General features: G+C 45.3%; 1 protein-coding gene and 1 pseudogene across 1 annotated transcript in view; one reads left to right on the forward strand and one right to left on the reverse strand.

The window, feature by feature from the left end:
- The window catches only part of ROR1 (receptor tyrosine kinase like orphan receptor 1), a 410,747-nt gene extending 394,350 nt beyond the window's left edge, over positions 1-16,397 (reverse strand). The window contains exon 1 of the mRNA XM_055234118.2: positions 15,897-16,397. Coding sequence (XP_055090093.1) covers positions 15,897-15,987 — 91 coding nt within the window. The 5' untranslated portion in view covers positions 15,988-16,397. The remainder of the gene's footprint in view (positions 1-15,896) is intronic.
- On the forward strand, positions 1,031-2,273 carry LOC129458362 (large ribosomal subunit protein eL19-like; annotated as a pseudogene).
- Positions 16,398-20,574: the final 4,177 nt, after the last annotated feature.

The following is a 20,574-nucleotide window of genomic DNA, read 5'->3' on the forward strand; positions in this document are numbered from 1 at the left end:
TCATTACACAAATTACAAAATTTAGTCATTACACAAAAATTACAAAAAATAGTCATTACACAAATAAATATTCAATGACAAATTATAATGAAGGTTATTTAAGAATACAAAGTGCAGGCCGGGCGCGGTGGCTCACGCTTGTAATCCCAGCACTTTGGGAGGCCGAGGCGGGTGGATCACGAGGTCAGGAGATCGAGACCACAGTGAAACCCCGTCTCTACCAAAAATACAAAAAATTAGCCGGGCGTGGTGGCGGGCGCCTGTAGTCCCAGCTACTCGGAGAGGCTGAGGCAGGAGAATGGCGTGAACCCGGGAGGCGGAGCTTGCAGTGAGCTGAGATCGCGCCACTGCACTCCAGCCTGGGCGACAGAGCAAGACTCCATCTCAAAAAAAAAAAGAATACAAAGTGCTAGGAGAGCATGTGAGTGGAAATCCAATCTCACCTGTTGAGTCAGGGATGTGACATCTGAGCCAAGACAGACGGACTGTAGCTGATGGGTGGAGGAAAGGTGCTTCTGTGGGAGGGAACAGCCCATGAAAAGCCACCATGTGCATAGGTGCCCTATGAGACCACAGAGGGGGTTGTAGGCAGCCTGGGAGGGCCTGCCTGAAAGTCATGTCAGTGGATCCTTGCTTTGAAAAATATTTAATGAGTGTCTCTTTGATTCGTGCCAGGCTTAATGAGCTGAGCTCTGAAGATATGTATGAAAATTAAACACCATTCCTCCTCACCCAGATCTCACAGTGCAGAGGGAGAAACAAACATATAAATAAGTAATCCCAAAAGAGAGTGACAGTGCCTGTTTAAAGACAAAAAAAAAAAAAAACAGGAGAGGAAGGATGGGTGGTTTTTTCCTCCTCCTGATTCAAATGCAAAACCACAATCCACTGTTGTGCCCCCACCCTCCTTCTCCTCCACTCTATTTCTTTAGGTCTTAATTTCCTGGCACCCTGTTACCTGCCAACTTCCTTCTAGATACCATATGTCTCTTCCTCTGTCCCTCTTTGCCATGTTCACATTGACTTATTTTCACTTCAGAAAAGCTCAGAAGTAATCATTGTCTTAGGCAGTGCCCAGTCCCGACAGCAGGCAGTGCTCAGGTGTCCCCACTCACTGGCTTTGCCCACTCAGAGGCCACTTAATGGGAGGAATCAAGTCAATATTAGATCACTCACCTTTCACTGCTATGAGTATGCTCAGGCTTCAGAAGAGGCTTGCCTCTAGGGTCCTCCGCTGTGGCAAGAAGAAGGTCTGGTTGGACCCCAATGAAACCAATGAAATCTCCAATGCCAACTCCCATCAGCAGATCCGGAAGCTGATCAAAGATGGGCTGATGATCCACAAGCCAATGACTGTCCATTCCCAGGCTCGATGCCAGGAAAACACCTTGGCCTACCGGCAGGGCAGGCACATGGGCATAGGTAAGTGAAAGGGTACAGCCAATGCCCGGATGCCAGAGAAGGTCACGTGGACGAGGAGAATGAGGATTCTGTGCTGGCTGCTCAGAAGACACTGCGAATCTAAGAAGATTGATCACCTCATGTATCACAGCCTGTACCTGAAGGTGAAGGGGAATGTGTTCAAAGACAAGCGATTCTCATGGAACACATCCACAAGCTGAAGGCAGATAAGGCCCGCAAGAAGCTCCTGGCTAACCAGGTTGAAGCCCAAAGGTCTAAGACCAAGGAAGCACGCAAGCGCCATAAAGAGCGCCTCCAGGTCAAGGAGGAAATCATCAAGACCTTGTCCAAGGAGGAAGACACCAGGAAATAAAAGCTCCCACTTTGTCTGTACATACTGGTCTCTGTGATTATATAGATCAGCCATTAAAATAAAACAAGCCTTAAAATATATATATATAACATATAACACATATATTAGATCACTCTGTCAAGCCCCACCTCCTTCAGAAAACCCTCCCAGTAATTCCAATCAATGCCGCCTCTCTTTCTTCATCCACAAAATCTGCTGCCTGTAACGCCCCGTGGCACTTAATTACATTGAATTTAACAAACAGTCAACACGTTTTAGTGATTTGCACTGGTTTTGACCCTAGAGCAGTTACTTAACATCTCTGAGCCTCAATTTTCTTTTAGGAATAAAAGCATAACCTCCTTTTATAAATCCACGTGTATAAACACAATCAGAAGTTATCTCTGAATGGTAAGATAATGGGTGAAATTTGTTTTCATTATACATTTCTGAATTTGCTTTTAATGGATATAAATGTTCTCATCAGAAAAAGCAATAAAACTGCTTCCTCTTAGGTTTAAAAAAAAGATAACACCCACTTCATTTTGTTATTAGGATTAGTGAGGTGAAGCTGTGTGCATTGTAGGAACACAATAACCTCATGAAAGCAGCGTCTACTGGCTCAGATAAGGAAACCCGAGGGAGGTGGAAAAGAGATTGGAAGGCTGTCAGACCTCTTCTGCCTCTCAGCAATGCCTGCTCTGGATATGAAGTCATTCTCTCCTATACACCAGCTTCTTTCCTGGGCTCAGACACGACCAAGGGCATCTCTCAGCTTCCCCATCCCAGAAGGGCTGCCCCCAAATCCCAAGGAAAGCCTATGATTAGTGTGGGCCAGAGCAGTTCCTTTTGGAACTGATGAAGGGGCATTTCCCAGAAGGAAGGAGTGACGGATGAGGGATTGAAATCAGGGCAATAGGCCAGGCGCAGTGGCTCATGCCTGTAATCACAACACTTTAGGAGGCCAAGGTGGGTGGATCACTTGAGGCCAGGATTTTGAGACCAGCCTGGCCAACATGGCGAAACCCATCTCTACTAAATATACAAAAATTAGGCAGGCGTGGTGGCAGGTGCCTGTAATTCCAGCTACTCAAGAGGCTGAGGCTGGAGAATCGCTTGAACCTGGGAGGTGGAGGTTGCGGTGAGCTGAGATCGCACCATTGCACTCCAGCTTGGGCAACAAGAGTGAAACTCCATCAAAAAAGAAAAAAAAAAAGAAGAAGAAGAGAAGGAAGGAAAGAAAGGAAGGCAGGAAGGAAGGAAAGAAAGGCAATAGTTTTACAGGGAGAAAATAATATGATTCCACTACAAAATACAAAATGCCTTGCCAGGTGCTCGGTCCACAGTCAATGCTTAATACTTGACAGTGATAATTATTGCAAAGGTGTTGGGCTAAATCAGAATAAGCAGGTGATTTAGATGGCCTATGTGAGAACACTGGTGGAAGGTGAGACCACAAAGGAAGGACTGACAGAGGCTGAAACAGGCCAGGGTGCCTTCCTGGATGTGGATGCAATACAGGCTGAAGAACAAGTAAGAATTCAGCAAGAAGAAATGAAAAGAGGAAAGAGTCTGAGCTGGATATGCCAGGGAGATAGGCCGGTGTGAGGGTAGAAATTCCTGGAGGCTTCAAGATAGGCAAAGGGCCCTAAACCAAGGGCAGGACACTGACATTTGGATCAATACATTATTCCCATACCGTTTGGGGTGTATGAGTCTTGCCTCCCTAACAAAAACAGTAAACTTCTTACAGGAGAGGATATTGCCGTATTTCTCCTGCATCCCTTTCAGTTGCTAAATCAGTATTTAACCAAACGGAAGCACCAGTGACTTCTTGTTAGTTTACACAGGACGTCTCCCTCGGGCAGGTGGAGCTATGCCTCTTGGGCCCCTCCTTTCCTTCCCTCCCATCCACCAGCACTCAGATCAATTGCTCTGTGTATTTTGATGAGTCTGCGGGAAGCCACTTTCACCCACATCCTGGGATGGCTAAGAAACTTTCTAAACCTAAGCCCTCGGGCAAAGATGTGGGAGGATTATTTGTAAAAGGTTTTGACCACCTTATCTATATAGTTTTAACCCTAACACAACCATCAAATCTGACAACTGCTCCTTAAAAAAAAAAAAAAAAAAAAAAAGGCCAGGCGCGGTGGCTCACGCCTGTAATCCCAGCACTTTGGGAGGCCGAGGCGGGCGGATCACGAAGTCAGGAGATCGAGACCTTCCTGGCTAACACGGTGAAACCTCGTCTCTACTAAAAATACAAAAAAATTAGCTGGCCGTGGTGGCGGGCGCCTGTAGTCCCACCTACTGAGGAGGCTGAGGCAGGAGAATGGCGTGAACCCGGGAGGCGGGGCTTGCAGTGAGCCAAGATGGCGCCACTGCACTCCAACCTGGGCGACAGAACGAGACTCCGTCTCAAAAAAAAAAAAAAAAAAAAAAGTTGTAGCCAGCATAAGGGAAAATGCTTTATTCCCTGTGTCAGGTGCTTTCTTTCTGGGGAGGGAGAGTAATCGGTGTTAAGTCCTGGACTCTCTCTGCACCTTTACTAACTCCTCCTGGCAGGAGCCTGGAGCACAGTCCTAGGCAGCAACTTATGGATGAGCTGGGTAGCACAGACTGGACATGCTCAGTTCAGCTCCTCCCTTCCTCAGTGGGGAAAAAGGACATTAGTTATCACGTGTCCCCTGGGAGGCCCTGACAGCAGACTCTAACCTACTGAAGACTATCTGGTCACAGGCAAAGTTTTCAATGCTTTGTCTTAGGGACACCAGATGTGAGTGGGCAAAGCGCTATGAGCCGCGCAGAGAAAAAGAGGGTTAAATCACTGGTAGATTAAGAACACCGTCGAAAATTGCTGCTGCTTAGGCCGGGCACGGTGGCTCACGCCTGTAATCCCAGCACTTTGGGAGGCCAAGCGGGGTAGATCACTTGAGGTTAGGAGTTCAAGACCAGCCTGGCCAACATGGTGAAACCCTGTCTCTACTAAAAATACAAAAATTAGCCGGGCATAGTGGCAGGCGCCTGTAATCCAAGCTGTTCGGGAGGCTGAGCCCGCAGAATCGCTTAAAAAACCCAGGAGGCAGAAGTTGCAGTGAGCTGAGATCGCGCCACTGCACTCCAGCTTGGGCTACAGAGTGAGACTCCGTCTCAAAAAAAAAAAAAAAAAAAAAAAAATGTTGCTGCTTGTTTTCGGTGGCCTACACACCACTGGTCTCCAACAGGCAATATCTTGGGACTGAAAATCCCCATACAACACACAACAGTTCTCTGACGGGAGGAGATAAAACAGTCATGACTGGGTTAAGCATTACTTCTTTAAGGTTAGGCATATGAAAGACTAATACAGTCCATCACCACAATGGAAGTTCAGGCAGAAAAAAGAAAAACAGCCAATACTCTCCAGGGGGTGTGAAAATTATGTAAAAACTTTGAAATACCCCAGTTGGAGTGAAATCCTAGAGGCAAGGCTATAATCTCTCTTATGGAGAAAAAGTAGAATAAGTTGCTTTCATGTACACTGTCTAAACCCATCCGGAAATGGTGTCAATTTCCCGTGAAGAACAGATAAGAGCCTTTCAAGGATATCTAGGATTTCAGGCAGCATGTTCTATTTTTACCTTATGATGTTTAACCTTCACAGAGCATAAGAAAGTCCCTGCCCTTGAGAAACATTAATATAATTATAACCTAAGATTTCCAGGTGCTAAGAAAGTCCGTGTCAGAGATAACTGTATTATAAAATCATGCCTAACAAGGCGCTGAGAACTAGCAATTTTGCCCCATCCCATCCTGTGAAAAATCTTAAAGGAAGAATTGCTGCTCTCCATTCAATTCAGAGGTGTAGCTTCAATCACACACCAACCACCAACTGCGGCCCAGGCACTGTGCCAAACACTACCCATGGTCCTTCCTACCTCTGTCAAGGTAGGCGCCATTATGGCTCCCATTTTACACGTGAGGAAAGCCAGTCTCAGAGGTTACGTAGTTTGCTGACCTGGCAGAGCAGTAGAGAGCCTAGTCTATCTGATGCCAAAGTCTTTCTCTTCCTGGCTCCTCTCCCTGCCACAATCACCAACCACTTAGGAAAATACTGTTTTTAAGTAACTTCTCTGTCTTTTTGCAAGTAAATTTTCCTAGGTTACAGAAATCCCAGAACCAGGTCCCATCTACAAATGCCTTTCAACTGTTTCTAAAGACAACAGCTATTTGAAGATTTTGTGGATGAAACAAGTGAAAATCAGGCAAATTCACCTTTTGGTGAACAGTAGTGAAAATAGTCATATATCAGTATATTAGAGACACAAATTCTAAACAAAAGTAGTCATTAGAGCAGAAAGTTCAATGGGCCCTAAGTCAAAGGGGCTGGGTTTTAGACAGGCCCTGACAGCTACAGAGTGACCTTGTGTGAGCTGCCAAACTCACCCACCTAATTTTAAAAGGGAGAGAGAAATAAATCCTATTAAATCCTATTTAACTGTATTTTTTGGAAAATTAAAGGTAATACTGTACATAAAATGATTTTGTAAGCTGCAAAGCCCTATACAAATGGAGGATTTAATTATAATTATTTTGACTCAGCTATTTGGCTGGGATCTTACAGAGAATTTTAATCATCAGACAGAGTTAAAAAAAAAAAAAAAAAAAAACTGCAATGCAGTTTGGCATAATAATGATTAGGAACAAAATCCCGGCCTCAGGATATGTAGGTTCAAATCCTAGTTTTCCCATTTAACTCTCTGTATGGTCTTGGGCAGGTTACTTACTTCTCTGTGCCTCAGTTTCCTTATCTGGAAAATGGGGATATCATGGAACACACTGAGCACCCTGCCACATGCATTGTGAGTGTTCAAGGAGTGTTCAGCAGCCGGTGAAAGACGTGGTCAGGATTAATCTGCTTCTAAAGCCCATATACTCTTGCTCTGCTGTGTACCTTTTCAACAGACATGTGGTCGTTGGAAGAATAAGTAGTTGTGTAGTTACCAAACGGAAGGGAAGACACCAAGACAGTTGCCCTTGTATCTTCTCCCATCTGCCCTTATCCTGGCTTTTAGCCCGGATTCTGCTTTGGGCATGGTAGAGGATTCACACAGGTGTGGAGCTGGAGAGAATCAAGATGCCTAATAGTGAACGATAATGCTCCTAGAACTCTGGCTTACCTCATAGGGTCGTCCTGAAGACTATGCAAGTTAAAACGCTTAAAGAACTTAGAATAGTACTTGGCCCACAGTATGCTCAGTGTGTTAATTATTAGTATACTATTATTATTTTCATCAAGCAGACAAGAGGGGGGAATAGAATTAAGTAGCCTGCACTGTAAGACAAAACGGCTGCATTCGAGAGAATAAGACGCAATCATATACCTTTGACAAGCAGCTCTGAAATGCACCACATTTTTAACTCCCTGGGACACCCTTTGGGAAGAAAGACAAGTCTTCAGGCTCCCAGTGAAACTGCTTCCTTCTCTCTTCTCCTCCACCCTTCATATGCTAAAAACACAACAGGCTTCATTCAACGCTGTCTTTCTTTTCTTCACTCTCCCATCCCCTGGAGATCAGCTTCATTCCACAGCGAAGGCCTGGTTTAAGAACTCAGGATAGTCTCAGCAAGTCCATGGAGACCCCCAGAGCAGCTGCAGGCTGCTGTAGAACTCCAGCCCTTTTCCAGCAGTGGAATTCCAACTCCTCCTCTCCCATCCTTCAATCCCGCACCCTCTCAATCCTTCCTTCAAGGCTCACATCATATCACACTTCCTCCTGAAAGACCCACCCTTCTAGGTATTCTGCATATATAATTGCCAACTCTGTACTCACTGGCTGTATAAAGTGCCTATTTTACTGCCCCTAAAAGGTAAACTCCCCAAGGGTAAAGGCCACCCTTAGTTCTTCTAGATTCTCTACAGTGCTAGAGGCACCCTATGTGTGCCATAAATTATTTGGGAATGGGTTTGATTTACTGGATGGAGCCCCAGGCTCTGCATGAAGTGGTCAGACACAAACCAGGTTTCCTATTTTATTCTATCTAAAAATGCTGGTCCTAACCCACTAAATTGATCTCACCACACGCTGATTTACAACTTCATGTTAGTTAAGGTAATATTAGCAGCTGTAACAAAAAAAAAAAAAAGCCCTCAAAATCTCAGCCTTAACAATGGACACTTGTTTTTAGTTCACATAAAACCTAAACAAGTGTGGCTTCCACCATACATTGATTAAGGGAGAGTCTCAGGCTCTTTCCCTGTTGTGACACTTTCAACACATGACTTCTAAGGTTGTCAAGCCACCGAAGAAGGATCATAGCGATTCTGCCTGGGGAGTTTTTTATGGGTCAAGCCTACAAGCGACAAAAATTACCTCCAATTTCATTTAATTGGCTAGTATTTAGTCACATGGCCTCACTTAACTGTGAGAAAGCTGAGAAATGTTGTCTAGTCATGTGACTGGAAAAGATGGAAACATATTTGGTGATCAGCCAGCAATTTCTGCCATAAATCTGCCATTTGAAAAACCCTCCAAGGCAATGATCTAACCTTATTCATCTTTATATCTCCAGTGAGACTATCAGAATATTTGGTTCACTGTAAGTGCACAGAAAATGTATGATCAATGAATGAATGACGGCAGGTGGTAAATCCTGGCCAGAGTTCTAGGAGCGCTGTAGTTCATGATGAGACATCTTGATTCTCTCCAACCCCACACCTATCCAAATCCCCTCCCATACCCAAAGCAGTCCAGTCCTAAAAACCAGGATTAGGGCAGGTGGCGAATATACCAGAGCAACTGTGTTGGTGTCTTCCCTTTCATTTGGTGACTGCACAGTTACTTACTCTTCCAAAAACCATATGTCTGTTTAAAAAGTGCACAGGGGAGCAAGAGTACATGGGTTTTAGAGGCAGATAAATACTGATCAGGCCTCTCACTGGCTACAGAACTATAGCAGAACACTCACTGAGCACTCACTATGCACAGTCTGAGTGTGTTCCATGAATTATTTCATTGACTCTTCACAATAAGCCTATGAAGGAGGCACTCATGTTCTTCCTCTGACCCTCTAATCCCCTGAGAATTAAGGTATTCTTCCCCATGTTCCCACGGCATTTTTTCCACAACCCTTTCCTGTAATTCACTTGTGGGAGAAATAGTTGCGTGTGGTAACACATCTGCTCATTGGTGTCTCCCCAATCACACTTTAAGGATGACAAAAAGAGCATACACCTGAGAGTCAAAATACCGAGATTCAAATCCCAAATCCCAACTTAATAACTGTAGGAATCTGGCTGAGATACTTACCTTCCTGAGCCTCGATTTTCTTATCTGTAAAATAGGATCAGAAGTCCAAACTCCAAGGAGTGCTGAGAAGCATAAATTTAATAGCTTTCAAAAAATGATATGTGGCATATAGCAGGTGCTCAAAAAAGTGAGAATTTTTCTCCTTCTCTCTCCTTGAGGGCAAAGATAATACTTTATTCCTGGACATGAATACTGTATCTTTCATGTGATAAATATATAATAAATGTTAGCTGAAAAACACTGAGTGACAAGCTTCACTGTTGAAAAATAAAATAACAAACCCAACCTCTGCTTTGTCTTTAGAAGTCCTCTTTATCACCCCTCCCCCTTCCCACACACTTCATTACTCTTCTCTCTTTGGGTAACATGAACTTTTTTTCTTCTACTCAGAAAATTTAAATGGCAAACAGAGCACCTCAGGATCCTTTCCTCCGGCCATTATCCTTCTCTTTCAAGTTGTGCTCAGCAAGATTATTTGGATATTGGAGCTACAAACGGTCAGATTACAAGTGGAGGTCCCTGAAATGTAACATTCCCCATTGTAGGATTCTGGAATTACACTAAGCACCTGGGAGGGGTTGCTCTTCCCCAAAGAGCTTGCTGTTCTGAAAAAAGCCTTTGTTTTAAGGCTTTGCACAACTGCACTGTGGAATCCCCTGCATCCAGGTCCCCAGCACTGGCCCGGGTCCTGCTCAGATCTAGATCGTCTGCATGCTCTCTATAAAACAAAACACTCTGGAGTCCTAAAACCTTGTAAAACTTGCTGTTCTCTGAGCCTTGGTTGCTACCTTGCAGCAGGACCATCGTTTTGAAGCCAAATTTTCAAATTTCTTCAGTAAGCCCTTGATAATGATGGTGGCTAACATGCTTCACGTTCACTAAGTCCATGGTGCTGTGTTAGTTGTGATAGGTTCATAATATCCTTTTATTCTCACAAAACCCCCCAGTAAGCCACATATTATTGCTATTCCCATTTTACAGATAAGAAAACAGAGGCTCAAAAGGTTAGGTAACTTTGCCCAAGGCAACAAAGCCCCAATTCAAACCCCCATTCCCTATCAGTCTCAAATCCCATTCTATTTCCATTACTCCACGCCACCTCTTTAAACAGCTATCAAAGGAAGTCCATCCTGTATAGAAATACTTGAAAAAAAATAAAGTTTGGACTGTTGATCTTTTAGCCCCCCTCTCTCTCTTAAAAAAAAAAAAAAAATCTATGGTTCTATGGAGAGAAGCGGGAAAAGGAAATGTAAGGAGGCCAAACATTATGAGGCTTGGCTTATCAGTATTTCATAACAGCTTTTGGATCAAGACTCTACAAAACCTTATTTATGGACAGACAGTTACTGTTAAGCAGAGCCTTTTTATACAACCTTTTCATCTGAGGATGTTGTGGCCTTCTGCTGCCTTTCTATTAGTGAGAGATGAGGTGTGAAATTTGCTGGCCCTGCCAAGATTATCCCATTAAATTATCTGCCCTCTTCCAATGTAATTCACTCAGGGGCAACTGTTTGAGACTCAAGTCCTATGGATGTCCATGCCTGGGTGTTCTGGGGGGTGTGGCTGGGGGTGGGGGATGAAGGAAAAAGTTCAGATGGTGGTAGCATCCCAATGACATAACATTAATCCACGTTTCACTGCCTTACCAAAATAAAGTGGATGCCACAATTATCCCATTCCTAAACAAACTGAAAACCCCAACCGAGCTTACTGCAACAAAGAGAGAGCCTTTTTACTGCTGTTTATTTTTATTTTGTATTCGTTAGCTTTTTAGATATTCCTGGCATGCAAGTCAGTCTCCGTGTAACAAGCAGCTGCATTTAGTTAAGGATTTTCGAAGAGTTGCCCCCATCCCCTCCCCCTTCAACTCCAGAGAACTTTCTCAGACTCTCCTTTCTCTTCGAGTGTCTACCGAACAGTCTCTCCCATCACACCCCAGGGAATGGGTGAAGCCAGGCTAAGGCCCTTCTGTTTGAGAAAGAGGCCTTGAAGACTTGAGTGTTTCTCAGCTGGGGCTGGATTTGCCAGGGTCTGGTCGTCACTGAGACCTTGAGCTGGCAAGCCAGCTGTCCCACTAGACAGCACTCTAATAAATCCCCGCCTTCTCAGCCTACAACCACAGTTGTCCACCAAGATGCAAATACAAAGTCACTTCATCAAAATATAGCTCATTGATAGTTGGAAAAAACTGGCGAGCACACTTCTCAAACCACATCAAAGTTGAAGCTCATTACAAAAATGTAATTCTTCCAGAACCAGAGATCCAGGCCATCCAACAAGGTTCTTCCAGTCTATCTCTGAGTTTCAGCAAGACCGTCCTAGGGAACTCTAGCACTGGAAGGAAAATTGAAATTGGCTGTCTCCAATAATTTCTTATAACCTCTAGATTATGGCTAAGCAAGCTTCCTTTTGCTGCTGTCGGAAAACCTTGGGAAATACCACCTTTGTTCCATACATTAAAAGAATATAAATTGTAAGAATTAAACAAGGAGAGAATGTCTAGGACAGCCATTAAGGTAAGAGCATGAACTGTTAGGGCTTATAAGCCCAATAATGCCACTTTTTAGCAGTATAATCTAAAGAAAGTAATTTAACCTCTCTGTGCCTAAGTTTACCCGTCAGTAAAATGAGCTAATTATGCCATCTCCCTTATAGGGTTGTTGTGAGGATTCAGTGAGTTAATACTTGCAAAAGGCTTAGAAGAGTGATTGGCCCATTGTAAGGATTAAATAAGTGTTTGTTACATAAACTGTACAAATTGCATCTCAGAATGCTTGGATTCAGAGACATATTTTCTTACTTGAGGTCACAAGGACTTGGCACCATTCTTCAGCTTCTCTCAGGCCCAATTAACAGCCTGCCTGGTGGAAGGGAAACTGGGAGGTGAGAAGCGGGGGCTCCATGGAGTGTGTTAACCTGGGATAAGGCCTAGAACTGGCCACCAACACTCAACTCCTTTCAACCTCCCCAGGAAGGCAACCCATTGCCTCAGGCATCAAACACTCCAAGTCAGCAGTTCCTATCATTCAGAGGTTGACGCTTTTCTTGGAAAATAAGATTATAGCTATAGCTATAAATATAGAACCTAAAAATGCACATAAAATTGTGTATATTATTTCTGGGAGTTCACATATCCTTAATTTCATGTACCCCAAATTAATTTCATGCACTCACCTCTAGGCTGGGTGCTCTTCTCCAGTACTGTACATGCATGACCTCACTTCAATCTCATAACACTCTTGAAAGGCTCAGGAAAACTAACTGACATACCCACTATACAACAGAGAAAAGATTCAAATCCAGGTCTGTTAAATGCCAAAGCCTGTGCTTGTAACCATTTAGCTTTACTGTCAAGTTCTGCTACACTATACTTCTTTCATACTAGAAGATGGGACAAGAAAAGGAAAAATCCTTGAAAATATGCCATGTTGCATTTTTACTAAGCAAAGCATATATCAGAATTTTGCAAACAACCAAAAAAGTTATTCTCCATTCATTCAACAAATATCTATGGACCACTTACTATATATGTGCGTATATACATATGCTATCTGTACATATACATTTACATCAAAGTACATATAGCTTACAAAGTGTTCCATTCTCCATAGGATGCTGTGTAAAATTTTCAGAAATATTTGAAATGGGGTAGATGTTCACCATCAAACCACCAGCCAAACCTGATACTAATTTCAGAGCAAGTGACACTTTCAGAAAATTCCCAAGTCTAACTGGGGGCCTATGCTCACGATACAGAAGAGAAAGGGTACTATGGGGCAAAGCTGACCCCTCACTAAATATCAGGCAGATAATCCCAGGCATCAGAGTAGCAAAACAGCCTACCATGTATGCTGAATCTATATTGGAAATTAAATATTTCCAAAACTGAAGGAGACAATTTGACCACACCCTTTGCACATCCCACCTTGGTGCAGCTCCCACTAGCCAGCCAGGGAGGATTTTCAGGCATCTGTAATAAAGTTGGGACTAGCGGACTTGGGTTCTCAGTGTTTTCACCAGAAAAACTCACAGTCTTATTGCCTTCAAGAGACTTCTATTCTAAAAGTACAGACAAACACCTATTTAAATGGCAACGGAAGGTTTACAAACTGATAGCAAACACAGTAGCAAGCCACCTCCCTCTGGCTCCCAGCAGCCAAACCACAGAATCTATCAGATTTTGAGAAAGGCCAGGTAGGTTCCTAAAGCCCTGGGCTTGGGTGCAGTTATAAGGTAAGCTTCAGGTTCCTAAAGAAGTTGAGCTTTGCATAGGGAGGGGGTAGATGAGAAATCAACAATGGACAGACCAGAAAAAATAAATTTAAAGGTTTTCTTCTCCTGGCTAACAAAATAGAAAAATGATGGGAGAAATGTTTTGTATCTTTTTAAATAAATACATGAAACATATCTCCCCTTAAGCTGATTTCCTGAGCCACTGGCTGGACTACCTTAGGAATCTTGAGTCCAAGAGGAGAAAGTAAATGTGAGTTCCACCAGAAGTCTTGACCCCAGAGAAAAGATCAAACATTCACCAAATGGAAAGGGATTTATAAAACAACAAATAAGCCAATAATAACAGATTTGAGCTCATTACTAAAGAGTATGGTGAGAGAAGAGAGACAGACCCTCTCATATTGTTTTATATTGTTTTATACTCAGAAAAGGAAAGAGAAGCGAAACTAAAGGCAGCTAGCCCGGCGCCTAGGAACCAGACCTGAAACCAAGGAACCAGACTCGAAACCAGGCCTGGGCCTGCCTGACCTAAGCCTGGTAGTTAAAGATCGACCCCTGACCTAACTGGTTATGTTATCTATAGATTCCAGACATTGTATGGAAAGGCACTGTAAAAATCCCTATTGTGTTCTGTTTCGTTCTGATTACCAGTGCATGCAGCCCCCAGTCATGTACCCATCACGACCCTCTCACGTGGACCCCCTTAGAGTTGTGAGCCCTTAAAAGGGACAGGAATTGCTCACTCAGTGTCTGAGGAGTTTTGTATGCGGCTCGTCCTGCTACAATGGAATAGGCAATACCTTTTTTAAACAATTCTAAAAGGCTGTAAACAGTTAAAGGAGACAGAATTGGGGTGGCTGCTGATAACAAGGGTGTCTTACAGTGAGCAAAATCAATGCAGGGACATTTATTTAAAGGCAAGTGACCCCCAACCCCACAAGGGGCTATGATCTAAAAGCAACCATTGTTGAAAGGTGAAGTACAAAGTAAAGGAGCCCACAGAGGAAGTAACTGAATTAATCAAAGCCCCAAGCCAGGAGTCCCACCTTAGTTAAAATCACACTGCTTATCTCCACCTCAATTTGCTGGGCAACCCAGCTTGAGAAGGATGTTTACATTACGTAGGCAGCATGGCCCATTTTTACTTTTCACCCAGGTGTTGTGGTGCAGGGCCAGATGTTTGGTATCACCAAGCAAAACATCTATGTGACCAAACTGTTTACATTTCATTAGGATTTTTCATCAGGAAGGTGCACTCCCTGCTGATGTACATCTTAATTACAACTAGGAGCTCTATTTACCCCCAGGAGCTTCCAGATTAGCACGACCACATTATAGTATCCGTTTCAGAAATCATCCTCAGAAAATGCTACTCTAGCTTCCAAAAACCATCTCTAAGAAATCAAAATTTACACACAACTTCCTTCCAGAGTGTGTTTTCTACCAAGAAAATCAGCTAACTTTTAGTAAAAACTAATTCTGTATTCGTAGTCTATGTAGTGAATACATCTTTTTCCTCTCAACTGCTAAGTAGCGCAGAGCCTTTTCTTTTCCTAAACACAGTGCTAACTTAAAAATGAAAGATGCATGATAAAAGAGCAGAGATCTATTTATCCGCTCAGGTTTAGGGCTGGGAGTGGGGGAGGGCAGAATCCAAAGGCTCCTCACCCCCTCAAGGGATGCATGTTAAAAGTGAGGCCCGAGACCCCGGAGATTTTAATCAACTTTCCCCCTCCAACCTCCAAAGAATGAATCGGTTGTCTCCACAGGCTCAGCCGGGCTCTTCCCTCTCATTGTGTACCGGCTCAGACGCAGCAAGGACCCCAGCTTCCCGCAGCGAACTAAGACGCTCGGGCTTGCGGTGAAGTCTTTCTCTAACTGTTGCGATTGTCTTTGGAGAGTACCAAAATCAAATATGCATTAGATGGCTTTTCCCCCTCTTGTTTGTAACACGCACACGCGCGCGCGCGCGCGCGTGCACACCCAAAGCACTTTGGAGCCGCAGGCCGCCTCTGACAGCACATTTTGCACAAAGTGGCAGCGGCTGCAGCGGCGCACAAGTTTTGGCCTCTACGGTGACCCTCGGGAGGGCCAGAGGGCCGGAGGGCCGGGGGCGGTGGCGATGCGAGGCCGCCGGAGCCCCAGGAGGACAGGGCTTTTGTTTGCGTCGATCCGCGAGCCGCCTGGGCTCTGGCGGTCACCACTGAAAATCCAAACTCCCTCCTGGACCGCGCCTTCCGGGCCGGCTCGCAATTTGGGGGCAGGATAGACATGCCTCAACACTGGCTGGGGCGGGCTAGAGGTCCAGGGAGACAAGGGGGGATGCCCTGCACAGAAGTGCCCCGATCACCCCTAGTACCCCCAAACCCCTCCACGCTTCCTGTCAGCGCTGACAACCGCTGCTGCGTACCGAGGAACGAGTCCCCGGACGCGTCCCGGCCCGCCGCGGTGCTCCGGCGCAAACTCTGGCCTGGCGGCGCCGGCGAGCCCCGTGGCGAGTGACTGGACGCGCCCCGGAGCCAGCGCGGCGCTTCCTGCGTGTCCCGCGCCCGGCTGGACGACGGAAGGGTGGCTACGGGTCAGGGGGTCGGGGCGGGCGGGGACCGGCGGGCGCCTCTTACCTTGGGCAGCAGCACCGCGTGTGGCCAGGAGCAGCGCGGCCAGCAGCGCCAGGAGCGGCGGGCGCGTCCCGCGGCGGCGCGGCCGGTGCATTCCTCCTCTCGCGGCGGCGGCGGCGGCGGCGGCGGCTCCCAGGCCGCGCGCAGAACATCCACGGGCTCTTCCCGGGCTCCCGGCCGCCTCGTCCCGGCCGCTGGCGCTCGCAGGACGCCGGGGACGTCTGCAAAGCTCTTTGTCCCTCTAACCTGCTCCCTCGCCTCTGCCTAGCCGCCTCTGGATGCCGCGAGCGCTATCCCTTCCCAGCCCTCTGGCTGCAGCCTCGCCTGGGCCGGCGGGTCAGTCCCAGGCTGTCCGGGTCGCACCAGTGGGCGTGAGTCGCCCTGGCTCGGACTCTGAGAACAGCGCACCCTGCGCCCAGGGGCTGCCGTCCCCGGGCTCCCTCGGCGGCGGCGGTGGCGGCTGCTCCCGCTCTCCACGCTCCCTCTCTCGCTCAACTTGTCACTTTCCACCAACTCTCCAGCCCAGCGCCCCAGCCCCGACCAATGGGAGACGCGGCCCAGGCTGGCGACCCAGCGCCCTCTGCTGCCGCCTCTCAACGCCCTCACCCTCCCCGACTTCGCAGAAAGCGGTCGCGGCTCCCGCGTCTCGGGCACGCTCCCTCCCCTCCCCTCCCCCACACACCTCAAACTTGCCACCGAACCGAGCCCGGGGGACCTTCGAGGCCACTTGACAGAAGGGGAAACCGAGTCTCAGAGAGACTTATCCGGGATCTCAAGCCAGTTCGTGGCTGGACGACAGTAGACCCAGGTTCTAGCAGCCTCAGCTCTGTCACTGTTAGCTGTGTGACTCTGGGTAATGGCACATTTATTGCTATCGTACAATTTCCCTTTTGCTTTCTTCTTGGACCCAAGAGTTGAAAGAGTTCTTACACAACTAACTTATATTTCGCCTTTTTGTCTTTAATTTGTAGTTTCACAGAATTCAATGTCATCCATATACTGCCTCCTGGCAAGATTTATTGAGGATTATCTGTGGTTATTTTTGTCAATGTCCCATGGTTTTTTGAAAGAAGGTGTTTCTGTCTTCCGAATGTGAAGATAGAATACTGTATCGATTTTGTCTTCTTTATATTCATTATTTTTTCAGGCCTTCTGAATATTTGCATGTTTTTTGTTTGTTTGTTTTTTGTCTAGCTGCTCTGCCATGAGCCAAGGGATCATTAAAGACCTCTACAATGAGTGTGTTTTTGTCCATTTCTCCTGGTTTAACTTTATGGATTTTGTAATTCATAAATACCCATAGTGATTTGACTTTCCCTGTAGATACTGCCTTTGATCATAAAAAGTGGTGAGTGCCTGCTGTTTCCAGGGCTGTGCTCTAGGCTCTGAAGATGCAAGGGTAATAGGACACCTGTCAGTCTCACTCTGGAGGACCAGGAAGAAGCCCACAGTCTATCAATAATCACGTGGCCACTTCCTAAATACCTCCTGTTTGCCTTGTGTTTTAGACACATTTGCTCACAAATCCTCCATTGACACTAAAAAGAGTCATTAAAAGTATATACTTCTTAGCTGTTTTACATATATTGTCCCCATATTACAGTTTTAGAAACTGAAACTCAAAGGGAAAGTAAATGACTTGCCCACAGTCACACAGACATGGGTCAGCCAAGCCAGCACTCAGGCTGTTTCCATTGAGAGAGCTAAAAGCCTGTAACCAGAGCCTGGCACATGATAAGCACTCACTCGGGGGTTGTTGCTGTTGCAGTAGCCTCTAAGAACCCAGCTTTAGGGTTTTAAAATGAACAGTCACTTCATGGAGGGTAAGGACTCTGTCTCAATCATCTAGGTATCTTGCTGGCCTCTAACAGTACCTGGAATGCAATAGGAGCTCAATTAATGAACAAAAGGTCACCATTTGGAAAATATTAATTTCTCATCATACTTATTTTATAGGGGTGTATGGAGGAGGGACAAAATTTCATCCATACTCCTTGGCACCAGGAAAAGCAGATCCTTGAGAGCTGAGACATTAGAAGGGGGAAAAAATGCAGCCCAAAGTATGTCCCAGCAGGTCATGGACTCCAGACTCCCAGCCCTTTGCCTTCAGGCAGGTGAATGACTAACCTATGCGGAACAAACAGTCACTTATTCTTCTCCAGGACTTCATGGCAGGAGCTATGTTGGTAGTTTTCCCCCTTTCTATTGCTGTGACCTGAGGTCAAAAAATGATAGACAGAGAGGCCTTGGGTCAACCAGTTCATTACCTACATTGATCTGTCCCCCAAGTTTCTCTGCCTGAGATCTATTCAATCTTGTCCCAATTATCTCGCTTCTTGCCTGAGGAATCTACTGCACAAGGTTCTCTTGTTGGGAAACAGTCTTTGATGGTCAGTCTTAGTATATCACAGCCCAGAAATCAGAGGATACTCAGTTACACTGCACAGTGCTGGGCAGTCCTCTGTTGTCTACAGTCAATACACACAGTTGTCACACAAGGAGCCTTTCTCATCCACCCACCCTGCCCCCAGCCCCCACCCTATAACTCCTAGGCCCAGGTATCTTAGGTAACAGACAGCTGCTAGTGCTGAGTATACAGAACTTAATGGCACTTTTATCAGTACTTAACCTTCCAGGAACTTAATCACAGAATCATAGACATAAGGAATGTGAGACCTGGAAAGGTCTTTGGAAATTAACTAGTACACCCCCCTCAACATTTTATACAGGAGAAATGTTGGACTCAGAAGGGTGAAACCGCCTTGCCCAAAGCTGGCCAGAGCCAAAACTAGGACCTAGACCTACCAGTCCAGACCTGGGTAGGGACCATCATCAAATCATCCCAGATTCCTTCAGTTTAGCTATAGCACACAAGTTTCCAAAGAAAAGGTTAGAAATGGCCTGGCGCGGTTGCTCATGCCTCTAATCCCAACACTTTGGGAGGCCAGGATGGGTGAATTGCTTGAGATCAGGAGTTCAAGACCGTCCTGGCCAGCATGGTGAAACTCCATCTCTACAAAAAAATACAAAATATTAGCCGAGTGTGGTGGCGCACCTGTAATCCCTGCTACTCGGGAGGCTGAAGCATGAGAATCACTTGAGCCCGAGAGGCAGAGGTTGCAGTGAGCGGATATAGCATCACTGCACTCTAGCCTGGGCAACAGAGCAAGACTCCATCTCAAAAAAAAAAAAAAAAAGCTGGGGTAGGAGATGTTAGAAAAGGCTATTCCTGTCTAAAAAAGTAAAAGAGGTAAAATATATATAATATGCAAAATATATATATGTGTATATGTATATTTTTTTATTTATTTATGCAAGTTCAGTAAATGCCACTATTTAAGAGCACAGGCTGGGGAGATGGGCTGCTTGGTCTCAAGCTTCAGCTTCTCTGGTTGCTGCTGAGTGACTACGGACAAGTATCTTAGTTGCCTGTACTTTTGTTTCTCACCTGTAAAATGATGATGATAATAATAGCACCTATTTCATGCTGTGGTTAGTGTTAATTGAGTTAACTCATAGAAAGTGCTTTTATGAGTATCTGGCACAGAGAGACACCTAATAAATAGCAGATATTATCTTTATTATTATTTACTACATGAACCTACTTATATCATCAAAATAAGGTTGGTCTTAGCCCATTTTTAACAAATAGGCTAAGTGAAATGAGTTTTTAAAACTTGCCTAAGGTCAAAAAATTAAAGCAAAAAGGCAGGACTCCATCCCAAGTCAAGTATCCCTCTACACTATACACCGCTGTCTCAAACCCCTGGTGGGCTATGAAAAAAGCTCCAAGCAATCTAAATGTTCTTCTCACAAGGCTTTTTTGGCCATGCCCTCTCTTTCAGGAAGCCAGAAGTTGACACAAATGGATTAGAGAATCCAGGTGAAGCTACTCACTTCCCAGGGGCCTGGCTCAACCTGAGGTACTGGCTGAGGCTCCTGCTACTTACGGAGGCACTCATCTCCCCTGGCCTCTTGCACTGGCACACACAGTTCTGTTTATTATCACTGTGAGGCATAGTGGGAAAATGGAACAAGAGCAGGGCAATAGTAAATCATTGGGGTAAGGTGCAAAGGTGAGCATTAAATAGAAAACTATCTTTCATTTCAAAAACTCGTTGGTGGGAGAGACTCATTTGGGCCATCGGCTTGATTTACCCAACAAATACAACCATTAATTATTCTTGGAGAAACAGTGTAGTGTGATGCTTACCAGGAAGAGTTCAGGAGTCAGACTGCACGGATTCAAATCCTGCTCTGCTCTTAATAGTTGTGAGAGCTGGATCCCTGTATTTTAGTTTCTTCATCTGTAAAGAGGCATAATAATAATACCTACCTGTAGCTTTGTAAATTAGTTAATACCTGTAAAGAATTTAACATAGTACCTGTTACACAGTAAGCAGCCAATATTTATTAGCTACTATTGTTAGTGATTAAGAGAATGGACTCGGGCTGGGCGTGGTGGCTCATGCCTGTAATCCCAGCACTTTGGGAGACTGAAGCAGGTGGATCACGAGGTCAGGAGTTCGAGACCTGCCTGACCAACATAGTGAAACCCCATCTCTACTAAAAAAAAAAAAAAGAAAAAAAAAAAATTAGCCACGCATGGTGGTGTATGCCTGTAATACCAGCTACTCGGGAGGCTGAGGCAGGAGAATGGTGTGAACCCAGGAGGTGGAGC

This window comes from Symphalangus syndactylus, chromosome 19 (assembly GCF_028878055.3).
Source record: "Symphalangus syndactylus isolate Jambi chromosome 19, NHGRI_mSymSyn1-v2.1_pri, whole genome shotgun sequence".
In the NCBI taxonomy this organism is placed as follows: Eukaryota; Metazoa; Chordata; class Mammalia; order Primates; family Hylobatidae; genus Symphalangus; species Symphalangus syndactylus.